This window comes from Cnephaeus nilssonii (assembly GCF_951640355.1).
Source record: "Cnephaeus nilssonii genome assembly, chromosome: 3".
NCBI classification, from domain to species: Eukaryota; Metazoa; Chordata; class Mammalia; order Chiroptera; family Vespertilionidae; genus Cnephaeus; species Cnephaeus nilssonii.
In genome coordinates this window covers 86,394,405-86,411,988 of record NC_137074.1, presented here as the reverse complement: position 1 = coordinate 86,411,988, position 17,584 = coordinate 86,394,405, and the positions used below count along the sequence as shown (strand labels likewise).

Below are 17,584 nucleotides of genomic sequence, written 5' to 3'. Positions count from 1 at the left end.
TCCCGGATCAGGGTGGGGTTTCCCTTGGGGCGTGGGGTGGCCTGGGTGAGGGGCCTGTGGTGGTTTGCAGCCCTGCCACGCCCTCATGGGGTGAGGGTCCCCGCTGGGGTGTGTGTGGCCAGCCTGGGTGAGGGGCTGAGGGCTGTTTTCAGGCTGACCATGCTCCCAGCGACCCAGGCCCCCAGCCCCTCCTTGAGTGGAGGCCAGGGCAGGCTGGAAGCTTGGCTTCCTCCATCGCCGGGGGCAACCCAAGCCTCCTGCTCCCTCCAGCTCTGTGGCCGCTGCCATCTTTGTTGGGTTAATTTGATTACTTGCTCCTGATTGGCTGGTGCGTGTAGCAGAGGGATGGTCAATTTGCATGTTTCTCTTTTATAAGTGTAGATTACCTGTGTAATTTCTATTATAACGTGATTCTTGCTTGACAGAATACATGCTTTTATATTAGGCATAACGAATAATCCTACAAAGATAAAACTCATTTAGTAAAATCCTGTTGATCTTTTGGAATTATGAAATGTTATTCACTCAAAAAACAAAATGTGCTTTCAAAAATTTCTGAAACAAATTCTTTGAAATTTATTTCTAAAAGTCACAGAAACAAAACTTTAAAAGCGACATTTATATTAATACATGCATGAAGGGGGGAAAAAAGCACAGGAATACAAAAATGAACACAGTAAATTTTAATGAATACAGTATTCTGGATACAAGTAGAATACCACTAGGTAAGAATTGTATTTACCTCAGAAGTCTATGACAATATAGATTCAGATAAACCAAGGTTTAAGATAGCCACTTCACTATTCACATTTTAATCAGTGCTGACCAGATGCTAAAGCAATTTATTTTCGGCTAATATTTTCAATGAAATTATAGAATGAATCTTCTATTTAATGAAGGTGATAAGTACTCATTTAAAAGCAGTTGGGGCAAGTCAAACCATGGAGAGCCCTTACAAAGACTAAGCACCAAATGATTTTCTGTGGCTTTCATTTATAGCCACTTTAAATTTATTTTCTTTAAATGTGTTTTCTATTAACTTTCACATACAAATTCTTTCAGGCAAAAGTTTTAACATGGAACTTTCTGCTTAGAGTTCTTGCCAACTGTTACTTACAATAGTTTTTAAGCAATAAATACTTCAGAATAATCCCAAGCCAATTCTTAGTTCGTTACAATTCTAAGATGCAGAACTTTTTCTTTAAAGTTTTTTGGTCCCTGAAAATTCAGTAGGGCCAAATGCATTAACTGGAAGTAGCATTTGTTAAAAAAAAAAAAAAAAAAAAAAAAAAAAAAAAAGGTCTAACCCAAAGATGATAATGAATAAAATAACTATTTAGGCTCTCATACACAATCTTTCTAGATTTTTACCCCATAAGAAATGATTACAATGTCCTTCAGGCTTGCTATATGCCCCATAGAATCAAAAGAAACCAACAAGGAATTTAACATTTCAACTAGCTAGGAACTATTTACTGTAAGCATAAGGTGAAATTTTGGAAGACATACTACTATATTTCAAGAAAACACTATTAACAGGTAAGCATGTGTTGAAGGCAGTTTATAAATGAAATATTACATATCTTATGTTTATGCATACAACTTATAAAATAGAAAATGTTATTTTCCCAAATAGTATAGTATCACACTAACACTATATAGTTAAGATTTAAAACTTCAGAACATACGTCCACTACACTTTGACAGCAGTAAATGCCTCTTAGATATTCTCATTTGTTAACATATGCCAACCATGGTTTCACAGATTTGTATGTTTCAGCAGGCTAAAATAATCATTCTGCTTTATCTATTGAACTATGAGACAAGGTTAACCAGACTCGGGGAACAAAAAGTTTTATAATCAAGAAACAATGAAACCTCCACAAAAGGATGAAAAACGCTTCTAAGGACATGATATAATCATAGCAGGAGGATGGATTCTGCCCCTAGATATGGTGTGTGTGGGAATAGTTTGGAGCCTGGTGAAATACATTTATATGGGACCTAAATGATCATCAAATCTGTAATAACTACTAGAAACTCAAATGTGAATTATTGGTGTTTTTCCAGTGGAATGTCATCCAGTTTATAGTTTAGGACTACTTAAAGCTGTTCTGCCACTATAGATTTAAGTGCAAATTTATACCCAAACAATAGGGAGCAGTCTGAATCACATGGAATTTTGAAAAATTAGAATGATTGCATATCTAACCTTATTGTTGTATTCTGAAAATAGCATTATAAAACTCAATTACTTTCCCAGCTTCTTAAGACTTTTTACTATCATAGATAATTCAAATTAAACATGGTTGCCTGCAAATTCTTTACTAGAGGAAGTAAAAACAAAATACATTTTGGTTATGTTTTGCTGATGGTCTTTTCATGTATGTGCTTTATCAATGAGAGCACTACTCTAGGAATTTATTGTGCTACTTTAATATAACTGAACATGAAACTGGTATTCAAATTTTGACAGGTGACTTTTTTTTTTGGTGGCAGGCTTATTTTAAAATAAACAAAACAAAACAAAACAAAATCCACATCAAATCTAAAATCAGATGGACACTTTGACAACCTGAACTAGGAATTTAAGTCTGTAAAAGAAATTTAGACATGGAAAGCTGTTTCTGAAAAATAAAAAATCTAAACCTTGTTCTTACTCACTTTGGCTTTTCTTTTTTAAATAAAGATTTGTGATCAGTGCTTTGTAATAGAAATATATCTTATAAGTATTTTAACTTGAATGCTTTCAAAGAATTTAAGATTTTTTTAAAGCTATACTCCAAGTTTTCAACTGTTTAGTTTTTTAAAATATAATTTGGGTCTCTGATAACCTTAAAAGATAGTGAGGTTCAGATAGAAATCATTTCCTGAACATGGTTGACCTCTAACAGAATTGATTATTTCCTCACCCAAAGAGTTGTACAGGATACACAAAAATCTTATATTTTAAGACAATGTTTACAATCTATTTAAAAACCTTGTACCACCAGAGGCAAAGCACATAAAAGTGAAAGTAAACTTGTTTCTAGTCTACTTATCCCAGCTAAACTCTTATAAAACCATATGGAAAAATTAATGCATAGAAAGTAATTTCCTTATTTTCTGATCTGTCAGCAAAAAATTACTAGTTTTCTGTAAAAACAGAAAACTCAATAATAAAGTGTCTACCTGTTTAAATTAAAATGACAATCTTGGTGTCTTTTAACATCAAGACATCAAAAAAAAGCTTACAAACTCAAGATGGTTCAAAATGTTGTGTTTATGTTAAGAGACTAAAATTGTGTCACTGCAAAATTCCCTATGGCTTTTGGCACTGACATTAAAAGATTTTAGTCTTTTGGTCACTTGAAGCTGTTACTAAATATAACAATAAGCCTTTAAAAAGGGGGGGAAACACAGTGAGGAACTGAAGGATAGCTAAGGTAACTACATCATATACAAAATAAAGCATAGTTTGAAATAAACAGTCATTTTCTGCTAGGGATCTGAATATACAAGAACAGTTTACCACCATCGCTTCCATTTTGAGGAGGATCCTCTAATCAGAAAGAATTCCTTTAAGTTACTGTGAGTGGTGTTGCCTGGCAGCAGCTTCAATTTCCTAGGCTAGTCTTCAATCCAAGTAATTAAGTACTCTCACAAGGAATAATCATACATGGCAACAGGGTAAAAAAGCAGGGCAGTCCTTCCATGCACAAGTATTTCAGGAGAAAAACCTTCAACTTTAAAGATAACCATCAGGTTTAAGGTATTCTAGCATACTCTAAACCTTAAGTGTTGTTTTACACCATTGGTGACTAAAATTAACAGTAAGTTTTATGGTGAAAATTTTTGTTTTGTTTTTGCTTGCAACTATATACACATTGAAAAACTATTCTGCATCACATGATTTTTAAACGAAATAAATATAAAAATGAACCATATAATCAATACATAACTTTAACACTCCACATTATTTAATCTTGATCACAATGATGGTAACCTCCTGGTCAACAATCTTGTGAGTTGAGGAGCTGATTCTCATTCTCATATCCATCAGGCAGATATGCTCTCCTCAGCTGGTCTGACTTAGGTATGGAGCCTCCATTCTTCACATGGCGAGACAGGAAAGCACGGACGGCTGGGTGATCAGCCTTCTCTAGTGGGATGTTGGCTTCCAGGCACATTTTCACGAAGTCCTGGATAACACTGACTTTCTCTGTTTGTGCAGTACTGTTGCACTGAAGGGATGCAGTTAGAGGCCTTTGCTTCTTTCTCACATTCTGCTCTTCAAATTCTGCCTTCCTCTTGGTATGAGTCTTTGACTTGAGGTGGTCACTAATGGCAGACTTGCGAACATGATTCAGAACCACATTGCAAGAAGTGCAGAAGAGTTTTCCTCCATCTTCGTGCAGCTCACCTCCAAACTCAGTGACTCGATCCAGGGGAGTCACATACAAAGCAGTCTTAGAACGGTTTCGAGCAGGTGGTGCTGTCACTACAAATCTTTCCATTTTGACTTTGAATAAGGTTCTTTTAAGACAAGAAAAAACATACGTGTTATAACAACAGTTCATTTGGGAAGCAGTTATCAAGAAAAGTATAAACATTTTTAAGATTATAGATTTCAGAAAACTTAATTTAAATTAATAGATTGTGTACCCATTACTAGTAACAACTACATCCATTCCTTGAATTTGATGAAATTCAAATAAATTTAAACTATGAAAAAAGAATTACACCTATCTCAGATGTCACTATCTTTTAGAAAAACCTAATCACAGGTCAATATTTAGGGTATTATATTAATTTCATCCAATTTAGATATGTATTTAAGTTTAAAAGAGCTTCTTTTCCTTCACAGTTCTGGGGCAACTGATTTTAGGAACACAACCATAAGGAATTGTTGTAAACAAAGTTTGTTCAAACAGGGGGATAAATAAACTGGCATAACTGTATATGAAGATAAATATAATTTCCACAACTACTCAAAGAAAAAAAGTAAAAGTCAAAAAAGCAGACCAAACACAAGTAACAACAGAAACAATATTAAATTTTAAAGCAAAATAGAATTCAAAGAATTAATGCATTAATTCCAAAAGGTGTTGATCAAGATATATGCAAAGTGCTTTTTCTAACACTTTTTCCCTTTTTCCCATTAAAGACTAATATTTACATCTATTAATATTTATTTCATTTATTAACTAGTCAGCTAGAACAAAACCAAAAACTGGTTAACACAGTGCCTAGTACATGATTGATGTTCAATCACAACTTGTTGATGGAATAAGTAAATGATTATCTTTACTATTTTTTCAAATATTAATCTCAGAAGCAGCTTAATAATTTCTAAATTTATCCTAATTACAAACATTTATGAGCATTGCCAAAAGCAGTGGCACTGAAAGCTTGAGATACTGAACAAATATTGTTGGTGGAGACCATTTGTTTCCTGAGGCCATGTGCCTTTGGTTTAAGCTCTTACATTAACCTAGATATAAGAAATTCAAATGAATTTGATAGAATTCTGTTCTATAGAAATATAATAGGAACTATGCTTTCTTTATAAGTGTAATCAGAAACTAGTGTTAATCCACGCTAGAGAACTCATAGTTGAGTGATATGAAAGCTATCTCAAAATAACTTTAAATTGCCAATGTATTAGACACCTATGGACATAAATTCAGAGAAGGACTTAACGTTTCACGGAAATTCTAGAAAGCATGATAACATTTAGGTTTTAATAGGATTAATTCAAATTTTCTATTAAAAATCTGTTTAATGTATAGCTTTCGTGTGCCAAATATTGTGTTGTCTAAAGGTTTTCAATGGCAGATAAGGCAGATATGATTCCTGCCCAACAAACAGTGAATTAGCATTATACGTGTGTACTTTGTTAATGATTTATATTTTATACACCTATAGCAAATCAGTCCCAATTATTAATGGCTCTAAACTAGTTATAAAAAAACATTAAATATTTGTGCCCAGTAATGCCTAAATCTTTCTATGTGAAAAGTTTTCTCAAAAGTCACTATAAATCTTTCCATTTTGACTTTGAATAAGGTTCTTTCAAGACAAGAAAAAACATACGTGTTATAACAACAGTTCATTTGGGAAGCAGTTATCAAGAAAAGTATAAACATTTTTAAGATTATAGATTTCCGAAAACTTAATTTAAATTAATAGATTGTGTACCCAATAGTTGGATTTCAAACTTGAAAAAATGTTCGTTCTTCTCTGAAGCATAAAATGCTCAATTACTTGTGATCATGTGAAAGGCCTATACATCCAATGTTTTGTAACTTTCGGAAGTTTGTTTGTGTTACTGCAAACGCAAACACCTACCCAACAGAGGATGCCTGAGTTTACAGGCCTGAAGAACAAAAGTGTTCTCAAAAGAAGGTAAAGATATTTTAAACGCGGAAGAAAGAAGAGCAGGAATTAGCTAACAAAACAGAAGCAGCAAATCACTTACTAGAGCAAAGTAAAAGTCGTTTTCAAATGTAACCGTTTACCTGATTAGTTTCCAGTTTTTTTCGTCTTGATACTTAGTAGTAAGGGGTCCCAGCGCAAAACCAGAGATGCATGAAATCCTGGCACTTTCCGTTGCTTCGAGCCGGAGACGCTTTCAAAATCAGTTTTTTTTCAACAAGTGGTGGTGGGAAAATAGTTTCTGGGCTCGCACCCTGTTTTCCCTGAGATGCTGGGAAGTCATGCCTTTACTGTAAAACACGTAACAAATGGGAAGAAAAAATAGGGGTAGGGAGAAAAAGAAGGGTGGATGAAAATATGAACAGGAACATCAACTGCCACCATGCAGGTATCTTGAAAACCTTTCTCTTTCGGAAACTCTACACCACAAACCCTGATCCCAACGTTTCCCCGAGCACTCCTCAGCCCACTCCCTTCCCAAGGGTCCGCCCCGCTTTGGCACCTCGCCGCGCGCCCCAGGCCCCAGGGTTCCGGAGAGCGAGGGAAAGGCGGGGCGCGGGACGTTCTCGCCGTCTGGACTCCCTCCTCCCGCGCCAGCCCCGGCCCGCCGGCGCCCGCCGTCCCAGCCCCGCTAGCTGGGCAGGGCCGAGTCCCAGCGGCCGGCCCTGGGCCCCGCCACCAGACAGCCTGGTTGGCGGCAGTCTCCGGGGAGGAGGCGGTAGACGCCTGACGGGGCGGCCGCTGTCAGGCTTCCCGTCTCCTCCCCCTTCCATCCGCCGACTACGACGCCCCGGCTCCGCCCCCGGCTCCCGTTCGGGAAGGAAGGCCCCGGGCCCAAAGCCTGCACCAACGGCCGGGCCCACCCTCGGCCTCCCTAGCTTCTCGTTACCGTAGGATCCGGGCGGCCTCTAGGGGAAGTGGACGAAAGCCGGCCGGAAAGAAAAGGAGGAGGAAGAGAAAAAGGAGCAAGGGGGTGAGGGAAGAGAAGGACTTGTCGTCGTGGCCGCCGCCGCCGCCGCCGCCGCCGCCGCCGCCGTTGCCCGGTCGAGCCCCGCGGCGGCCGCCGTGTCCCCCACCGCGCCCCGTCCTCCCGCACCGCCTATGGCAAAACTCGTAGGCGGTCCCCAGCAACCGCCGAGCAGCGGTGACCAATTGACAGCGGATCTCTCAAACAGACGGCTGCCTTGACCAATGGTAGTAGAAAGGCGGGCGTGTGCATGATTGGCGGCCAGATTTCTCCATTGAAAACTGGGGGCGTGGGTGGGCGGAGCCGGAAGTAGAGCCAGCCGAGAGGCCTCTGTCCACCAGGGGCGGAGAGAAGGGGGAGGGAACTAGAGGAGGAGGAGGTTAGCCGAGGCTGCTACGGCGGCGGCGGCGGCGGCGGCGCAGGGGCTGGTACGCGCTGGGCGGCGAGAGCCTCATGGCGGAGGAAGAGAGCGATCAAGAGGCCGAACGCCTCGGAGAAGAGCTCGTGGCCATTGTGGAGTCCCCGCCGGGCCCTGCGGGGCTTAGAGTTGCGGGCGACGGCAACGACGGCACTGGCGACAGCAGCTGCGGTGGCGGCGTCGTCGGGATCAGCAGTCGGGATTACTGCCGACGCTTCTGTCAGGTGAGGCGCCTGTCGGCCGCTCGGACTTGTCACCCGGGTCCTGGGCCTCCCTGCGTCTCCCGGCCTGGCCTGCTCGTCCTGGAATCGGGGCTGCGTCCGTTGCTCACTGCACCAGCCCAACAAGGAGAGTGAGGGTGAAGCTCGCTCCCCCCTCCACCTATCCGGCTTGGGGTGGGGGGCGGGGAGCGAGGCGGGGAGGACCCGCGGTTGAAGGGCTGCTGAAAAAGTGCGAGTTTGTCGCGGGTGGAGGGGCTGGAGCGGAGGGGCCGCTGGCCGGGAAGCTCTGTAGCACTGACATGCCTCCCCTTCCCCACACAGACCCCTTTCTGCCCGAGGGTCCCGCCTTCTTGTGTCTCCTACCCAGTCCCTTCTCCCTTCATTTGGAATCTCGGGCAACATTTCCTGCCTTCCCTTGTCCCCCCCGCGTGTCCCCTTTTTTGGAGATCGGGGCTTGCCTCGTCTCTACCGCTCCCTCTCCTGTCATCGCCACCCCTCCCCCTCTGCTAGGGTCTCCTGTCATCCCTTCCGGAGAGCCCCCCGGGCCAGTGCTGTTGGTTTCGGCGCTGACCCACGGTGTTGTAGATACTTTTTTGGGGGGGAGGGAGGTGGGGTTAAGACAGTGTGATTGTCATCTTTTCTTTTCTTATCCCCTTTCCTCGACCGAACAGTGACAACACATTATTTACTTGGTCGACTGTCACTATGATTTGATGTAGTTTTAAAGTGTTTGGCCATGATCAGATGTTATAGCACCGAAGTGTTTGTCTAGGGGTCAAGTTGTGTACTCTACATTCACATCTACATATATTTGTAAACATTTTGTTCTCATTCACAACAACCTTGTTTTGCCAACTGTTTTGGCAGAAAGTTTTACTCTCTTTTTCACCCCATTCTTTTTTTTTTTTTTTTTTTTTTAAATTTGCTCATTGTCTTAGATGTATAGAGTTCAAATCATGGCTCCACCACTTCCTAGTTGTTACCTTGGACAAATTGCTAATCTCTATCCCATACTTTCTTCTTCTAACAAATAAGGAGTAAAAAAATAAATGAGCAAATATGTAAAGGGTTTGGATCCTTTACATATTAATTAAAGTTAGCTATTTCATTCTGGTAACAAGTAGAAAATAAAGTTAACAGGAAGTAAGCATCATATTTGCTGAAATTTGATTTTTATGCCTTTCTAAGCATTGGAAGGAAAAGGATGGAATTGAAATTTTCAGGCAAGTTTTTAATACTTTAAATTGTCTTTTGATTTTTCTTTCATTCCTTATCATAAATAAGAAGGTGGAAACTGCCTTGGTATAAAGGGTGTGTGTGTTTTCTTTGGCATTGCTCTCTGTTTAGTGACTTTCTTGAAAATGTATTTTTCTTATTTATTTTATTTTGGTATTGGCATTCACTGGATTTAGAGGTTCAGTGTCTTTACAATACCTGTTTTCTAACTATATGTTTTACATCTGGAAACCATGTTATCAGTAGACTTTGTATCTACAGGAATTTTAAACTTCTGAAAATTAGGTTATGATTGATCTTTTTAATATATTCATAGGCTGAAAATCTTTTTATTTTCTGTTTTGCTTCTTTTTAAAACATATTTTTATTGATTTCAGAGAGGAAGGGAGAGGGAGAGAGTGATAGAAACATCAATGATGAGAATCATTGATCAGCTGCCTCCTGCATGCCTCTCACTAGGGATAGAGCCTGCAACCCAGGCACGTGCCCTGACCAGGAATCGAACAGTGACCCCCTGGTTCATAGGTCAGTGCTCAACCACTGTGCAACACCGGCTGGGCCTGTTTTCCTTTTGATATCATTAATAAGCAAGTTGGTTTGGTTACCTTTAGCTTTAATTTGCTTGATCAAATAACCCTTAATTGCTGAAATTGCATTGAAATTTTATTTGAGGGCCAGAACATTTTTGGAGAATTTCTAACTACTTTTATTATATTTCTTGAAATCAGTTTTAAGAACAGATGAATAAATTTAGCCTGTGAAATACAGTGTCTGAACAGTGAGAGTAAATTATTTTAAGTACAAATGAAGTTGGCTATTTTAAAAAACTCCAATACCACCTAAATATACAAGGAAATAAAACTAAACTGGAAGAACTTAAACTTTTATTTTTACATTGCTAAATTATGAGTTAAGTTATGCTGACATACTTTTATGCTACCAACTTTTACCTGAAACCTTACATATTTCATAATATTCTAGATTAGCAATAGATCTGTTCTTAGGGCTCCTGTCCTGGATCCACCCTGCAGGTGAGCTTTGTGAAGTGTTGTGTTGTGTTTTTTTTTTGTATTAAAACATTAAGATAGAATAAAAGATTACCTATGTTAAGTTGAGTTTTATGCATTGATTAATAAATTCTAACAGTATAGTAGTTCTGTTTTATTTGCCACCAAGGGAAGAAGTGGATTATGTAATCTAATGCCCAAAGATGGTTGTTTTTTTCTTTTTAACATTTGGTTTCCTAATATTTACTAAGGGTAAGGTAATATTAAGTAACTTGAACTCATTAGTGAATGACTTAATTTTGAGTAATCCATAAAGTGGATAATATGCGCTTGGGTGGGTGACAGTTAATGAAATATATGATTTATACTCACAGTCTTGTGCACTGAAAAGAAAGGCTCCAATTTATATTCCCCCTTTTAGAAAGAAATCTGAATAAAAATGTCTTGGGCTGTTAGTTGTATGGGTGAAGGGGAGGTTCTGTGTCTTTTACCACAAGGGAAAATAAAACAGAATACAATAGGTAATATAAGTGATAAATTATGCATCCATTCAATGCATTTGAGGATATACTTCTCTACTTGAGAAACAATACCAGTACTAGAATTATAAAATCTCAAACTAAGGGAATAAATAGTCTCTTAGGCTTAAACTGATTTGTGTGATGATGGATTTGGGAGATTGTGTTAATTTCCAAATAGTTACATGGTATAATGTCCACTAACTGCCCCTATCACATCCTCCCTTAACTCTTATTAGTAGACTCTCAAGAAATGCTTAAATTGGCTCTTAATTTATATTTAATTTACTCTGAGGATGAAAGGAAGGGGAAATTAATTTTTATTGAGGGGCCTACTAACTCTTAAGGCCTTCAGATAGGTCCTGTTATGCATTTTCATAGTTGAACTTGTCTTCATTTCCGGTAGGTGGACCAACTGTGATTTGAACCCAGACTTCAATTTCTACTGAAAGGCAGATTAGAATTACAAATAAATTCGCAAATAATTGTAAAGTGAATTGTTTATGAAAAGTTGTGCAAAGGGGAAAAATAGTAACTGGATGTACTCGGAATCATGGATGAAAAAGTCTAAAAGTAGTCTTTTATTAGGCCATAGTGTTAAAACTATTTCAAGAAACAGTCTGATTGCCCTGACCGGTTTGGCTCAGTGGATAGAGCGTCGGCCTGGGGACTGAAGGGTCCCAGGTTCGATTCCGGTCAAGGGCATGTACCTTGGTTGCGGACACATTCCCAATAGGGGGTGTGCAGGAGGCAGCTGATCAATGTTTATCTCTCATCGATGTTTCTAACTCTCTATCCCTCTCCCCTCCTCTCTGTAAAAAAATCAATAAAATATATTAAAAAAAAAAAGACTGCATAGTAAAACAGGACAGTATTTAAAAAAAAAGTTTGATTATTATTTCTCTGACTTGTTAGTTGCTGTGAACATTTCCCCTATTCCTGAAGATTATAATAATTCAACTTATTTTTTTACTAGATGTATTGAAATGCTTTGATCATAAATTGATTGTAAACTAAATAAGTATCTCAGTGCTAGAATGACTACAGTGAAAAGTATTTCTGGAAATACTTTGATATGTTGATTAAAATACTTTAAAATTGTTTCTTATTAAAATGGGGTTAATAGTCATCCCATGAGGATGTCATGAGTATAAAAGGAGAGAATGACCATGAAATGTTCAGTAGCATACCTAGCATGGAGATAGGCATAATTAGACAGAGGCTGTTAATTCTCATGTGGAATTCTTTGAAGGTTTAAGAGGGACATTAGAGATAATCCAATCTGAAGGTCACTTATAGTTTGTATCCCACAATAAATTTAGAAATGTTACAATTCTAAAATTGTGTTATTTATCTAGAAAAGCTGAATGCTCTGATAAAGCCCTTAAATGATTTGCAATAGCAGCTATATTTTCTCAGAGATTATGTTTCCTGCAGGGGACATTTGGTAATGTCTGGAGAAATTTTTGATTGTCCTAATTGGGATAGGTTGCTATTGGCATCTAGTCAGTAGAGGACAGGGATGGTGTTGAACATACAGTCAAGCCTTGGTTCTTCTACGTCTCCCATCTAGAGCAATTCAGTTCTCTACCATGTTGTTCACAGAAAAAAGTCTCAGTTTTCGAATAAAACTTAGGCTCTTGACCTGACAACCCTTTCATGCTGATACTCTATGATCAGTCACGTGTCTCTTATGTGACAGACAAAGGAGAGAATGCCTGAGTATGAGTCAGTTTACTGCTAAACCTTGTTTTGTTAACGTCTCAGGAAATGGTGCTGTGAATATTTTTGTGGGGTTTTTTTTGCTTATGCTATTCCTTATTATTATTAAATACATGGATACAAGTCACCATGGATCCTAACAAGGTTAGTGATAGCAGCAAAGTGAAAAAGAAGTTGTGAGAACAATGATAGAAATACAAAAGAAATAATTACAAAGTATGATAGACGTGTTTATGTGTCTGATCTAGCTATGGATTATGGCTTGGTGAAATAGATGATTAGCACAATTTTAAAATATAGCGAGGCCATCAAGAGTACTGATATTGCTAAAGTGTGACAGTGCTCATGAAACAACCATCTCTTGAGAAAGGTTAAAATAGGGAATCGTTTGGGAGTCTGGAACGGATTAGTTCAATTTACATTATTTCTAATGGGAAAAATGATTAGGTTTACGAACAAATTGCTTCTTGAATAGCCTTCTGGAACTATTTACGTTAATTTTTAACAATTGCTATTAATTAGAATTATTTTAAAATTCGCTTTTTTAAAGGATATTTTTTCATTGATTTTTAGAGAGAGTGGAAGAGAGGGGGAGAGAGACAGAGAAACATTGATGTGTCTCACATTGATTGGTTGTCTCCCCCACACACCTCAACCAGAGCAGGGAATTGAGCCTGCAACCAAGGTAAACTGCCTTGCCCTTTACTTAGAATCAAACTTGGAACCCTTTAGTCCACAGGCCAAAGCTCTATCCACTGAGCCAAACCGGGTAGGGCTAAAATTTACTTTTAACTTTTGTAAATGTTTTATGTATACTTAGTTTAAAAAAGTCATATAAGACAACATATTAGGAATTGGATTTTGCTGCTAATCGAGACCTGATTTAAATATCTTAAACATGACTTTTTATTCATGTTAAAAGTCTCGATTAGATAGTATGGGGATTTTATGGTGGCTTCATCATTGTACCATCATTTGCTTTCTTATCAGTCATCCTTGTCTTCTTATCTCAAGTTTGTCTTTCCAGCCATCACATCTGAGTTCAAAGTAGTAGATCAGGGTTTTTGGGGGGTAAGCCAAAAAACATCTTGTCCTAAATCTTATTAACTATCCCCATCTGAAAAGAGTATTAGATATTTTTTTTGTATTTTTTCCCCCTGATAAAAACATGTCTATGATTCTGTTAGGAAGGAAGAAAACAAGAATGGATATTGTAGAGGCAACCACTTTTTTGTCCTCCCCCCCCCCCCCCCCAGTTTATAATAAAAAAACAGCAATTCATACACTATTCCTTTCCTTCCCCACATATTCCCCAGAGACAACTAATTGCAACTGTTTAACTCTTAGGATATTTACCTCTATGGCTATTAATAATTTTTTTCTTAGTTGTAGATATGATCAGTTAACCTCCTTGATGGAGCAGGTGGGGACTGCCTTACCATCGTTCAGTATGTACCCTTTGATTTTACCTCTTGTGTTCTCTATATCCCCTTTTCTTCCCTCTAATCCCTTCCTTCCCTGCCCCATTATGAGTTCAGCCTCTCTAGAGAATTAGTTTCCATTGATCTAATAGGGAAGGGGATCTGAGGGAGATGTTCAACTGATCTTTCTGTTTTTGACTCTACTTTTACCTCCACTTTTAGAAGTCTGTGGTGTTTCAAGTTCCTGAAATTTTTCTGGGGTTCAGCGCAAATCAGCTTGTTCCCGAACTCCCCCCCTCCTCCCTAAATAATAGCTATCTAAATATTGTCTGTCATTTCTCCTTTTTCATTGTTTTCCTCTTTAATGTGTTTAGGTCTTTTAGAACAAAAGTATTTTTTACTGTTATCTTAGGTGAGTTTTTGAGAGGGAGCAGAAGTAAATGTGTGTTCAATGTGCCACAATTAACTAGAAGTCTCAAATCAGTTTTTAGCTCAATAAAGAAGAGTACAGCCCTAGCGGCTTTGGCTCAGTGGATAGAGTGTGTGTCTGCAGACTGCAGGGTTGCGGGTTTGATTCTGGTCAAGGGCCTATACTTCAGTTGCAGGCTCAAACCCCTGCCCCAGGTCAGGTGCTTGTGAGAGACAACCAATCCACGTGTTTCTCTCATATCGATGTTTCTCTTTCTCTGTCTCTCCCCCTCCCTTCCACTCTTTAAAAATCAATGGAAAAATATCCTTGGGTGAGGATCAACAAAACAAACAAACAAACAAAAGAACAGTACATATGAAAGACAATGAAAAGTATTTAAATTAATTTATAATGATTTATTTACTTTTGAAAAAAGAGTATCCTACTTCCTGATTTACTCTGTAATGAATATTTTGAGCTAGAAATAATTTAATTGCATGAGTTTATGTATTCCTTTTGGTGAAATTATTTTTATTACTAAATTACAAATTAAAATTTTATTTTTTTAAGTTGTTTTCAAAATTTGACATATTTGATATATTTCCAGTGTTCATGCAAGGTGAAGTCCATGGAAAGATGTTAACTATTTGTTATAATTAGGAAAAACAGAACAAAATGAATCTTACATCTTGATAGCTATATTTAGGGAGCTAACTGCTTTCTTGTTGTTTAATGATTTTTTTTAGGTTGACTTTCAGAAGTGAATTATACTAATTGTTTACAGTGATATACTATTTGTAATAGCAAATCATTGAAAATAACCTCAATGACCAAAATTAGAAAGTTGTTCCCTATAATGGAATCCTATGTTCTCCTCCTAACAATCATGATTGTAAAGAATATTTATTCATATGGGAATCTGTTCATGGTATAGCTACTGAAAAGACATAAGAGATGGCTAATTTTATTTTTGTAAGTAAAATAGTCTGAAAAGATTTATACCCAACTGTTAACAGTGGATAACTTCTTAGTGATATGTTTATAGCTGAATTTTATTTTTGTCTTTATACTTACTTTTTATATTTTCTAGATTAAACCTACAGTCTTTATTAATGAGAGTAAAAATAAAGCTAAAAAAATAAAATTTTACTTTTTTTCTCTTCCTACTTTAGAAATTGCTTATTTTCTGTTAATAAATGTGAGATTATCTGGAGTATGATGAAATTTTATCTACACTGTTTTTTTAAAAATATGTGAAATGCATTTTGGTTAAGTGAACTTATGAAAGTCATTTTTAGGTTAACCAATGAGATCCTAAACTTAAGTAACTTATTTACAAACAGTCTTGCATTAGATATATGTCCATTATTGCTTTCTGATTACCACTCATACACTGGCTAAAAAAAAAAAAATCTATCTCAATTTTAATTTTGTAGATAAAATAGGAGGCAAAATATTTTTAAATGAAGTTCACTGCTGGTATATTTTTTAATGATACTATCATTTTGTAGTTCTGCCAAATAGAAGTCAGGCACCAGTTGTACTATTATTGTTGGCACTAAATCTTTTTGATTTTCTGCCAAAATATGCTAAACCTTAACAATTACAAACAAAAGCAAAAAAGAGAAAATGAAATTAAATTTTAAAAAGCTTTGATAAAATATGTATCTGATGAGGTATTTGAAAAAATAAACTATGGTCAGTAAAATATGGTCAATTGATATGCCATTTTAAATGTATATTAATATATAGTAGTAAGGATATTAGAGCATTTAAAATCTAGGGTAATTTATTTAACTGAATATTAAATTTAGTTATATTATAAATCAATTACAATAGTACCTAGTCTAAGTATTTTTAAGTTTTGTAATTTCTAGTAAATCTAAGATAACTTTTAGTTTTCGTATAATATATATTACATTGATTTCTTGGCTCCCTATTTCTTTGACAGATCAGTTAATCATTTCAGCAGTACACTCTATTCAGTATGGATCTGCTCTCTAGTATGAGACCCAAGTGTTGTCATCTGGCTAGACCCATGGTGGAACACTGGTGGCAAACTAAATCTGAGAGGAGGTCGATCTATATAGTGTGTGACATAGGGTCCTAAAGTCCATTACACTGACACTCTGTACCAGAAACTCAGTACTCTCAACTCCTAAGCAGTGGTGAATATGAAAATTGCTGGAAGACTCATGAAAGCAGTAGAAAAAGGTGTCGTTGTAACTAGGGTTGAGGTTTTTTGGTTATATAAGGCATTGGACATATAGTAGTTGTGAGCAAACAGCATTGTCCCTGTTTTTGTATACAGTTATAACTTTGATAAGTCTATAAAGAAAAGGTGCATTACAGTAGTACCCCTTACCCATGGGGGATACATTCTAAGACCCCCAGTGGATGCCTGAAACCCTAAGACCCCCAGTGGATGCCTGAAACCATGAATGGTACCAAACCCTACATATACTGTGTGTTTTTTATTATATACATACCCAGATAGTGTTTAATTTATAGATTAGGCACAGTAAGAAAGTCATAACAATAACTAATAATGAAATAGAACAATTATCTATAATAATAAAAGCATAACATGCTAATTAGACCGGACAGCCGAACGACCTTCTGGACGTCATTCTGGAGGTCTTCTGATGAAGCCACGGTGGTGGGAGGGGCGATGAGGCAGGCAGGCAGAGTGGTTAGGGGTGATCAGGCAGGCAGGTGAGCAGTTAGGGGCATCAGGCAGTCAGGTGAGCAGTTAGGGGCATCAGGCAGTCAGGCAGAGGTGGTTAGGGGCAATCAGGCAGGCAGGCGAGTGGTTACGGGCGATCAGGTAGGCGGGCGAGCGGTTAAGAGCCAGCGGTCCCTGCAGGATCAGGCATAAACCGGCAGTTGGACATCCTCTGAGGGGTCCCAAATTATGAGAGGGTGCAGGCCGGGCTGAGGGACCCTCCTCCCCCTGTGCACGAATTTCATGCACTGGGCCTCTGGTAATAGTATCCTATCTAATAATAGACAAATATGCAAATTGACCACACCCCGACACACCCACAAGCCATGCCCACAAGCCACGCCCACCATCCAATCAGAGCAAGTATGCAAATTAACCCAAACCAAGATGGCTACAGCCACAGAGAGCAAGGTTTCCTAGGTAACAGAGGAAGCCAAGCTTTCCGCCTGCCCTTGCCAGGCCTAAGCCTCCACTCAAGCTACAAAGTTTCAATTATAGAAGGTAAACAAATTCAAACAAATGG

At 38.1% G+C, this 17,584-nt stretch overlaps 2 protein-coding genes across 2 annotated transcripts in view; one reads left to right on the top strand and one right to left on the bottom strand.

Moving 5' to 3' along the window:
• Window positions 1–565: 565 nt before the first annotated feature.
• On the bottom strand, window positions 566–7,478 carry CGGBP1 (CGG triplet repeat binding protein 1). The gene is made up of 3 exons (XM_079766654.1): window positions 7,307–7,478; window positions 6,501–6,707; window positions 566–4,515 (listed from the first exon to the last, which is right to left on the bottom strand). Exon 3 carries the CDS (start codon window positions 4,494–4,496, stop codon window positions 3,993–3,995), a length of 504 nt encoding a protein of 167 aa, XP_079622780.1. The 5' UTR covers window positions 4,497–4,515; window positions 6,501–6,707; window positions 7,307–7,478; the 3' UTR covers window positions 566–3,992.
• A 249-nt stretch (window positions 7,479–7,727) lies between these two features.
• Window positions 7,728–17,584, top strand: part of ZNF654 (zinc finger protein 654) — a 118,341-nt gene continuing 108,484 nt past the window's right edge. Inside the window, exon 1 of the mRNA XM_079766652.1 lies at window positions 7,728–8,026. Coding sequence (XP_079622778.1) covers window positions 7,838–8,026 — 189 coding nt within the window. The 5' untranslated portion in view covers window positions 7,728–7,837. The remainder of the gene's footprint in view (window positions 8,027–17,584) is intronic.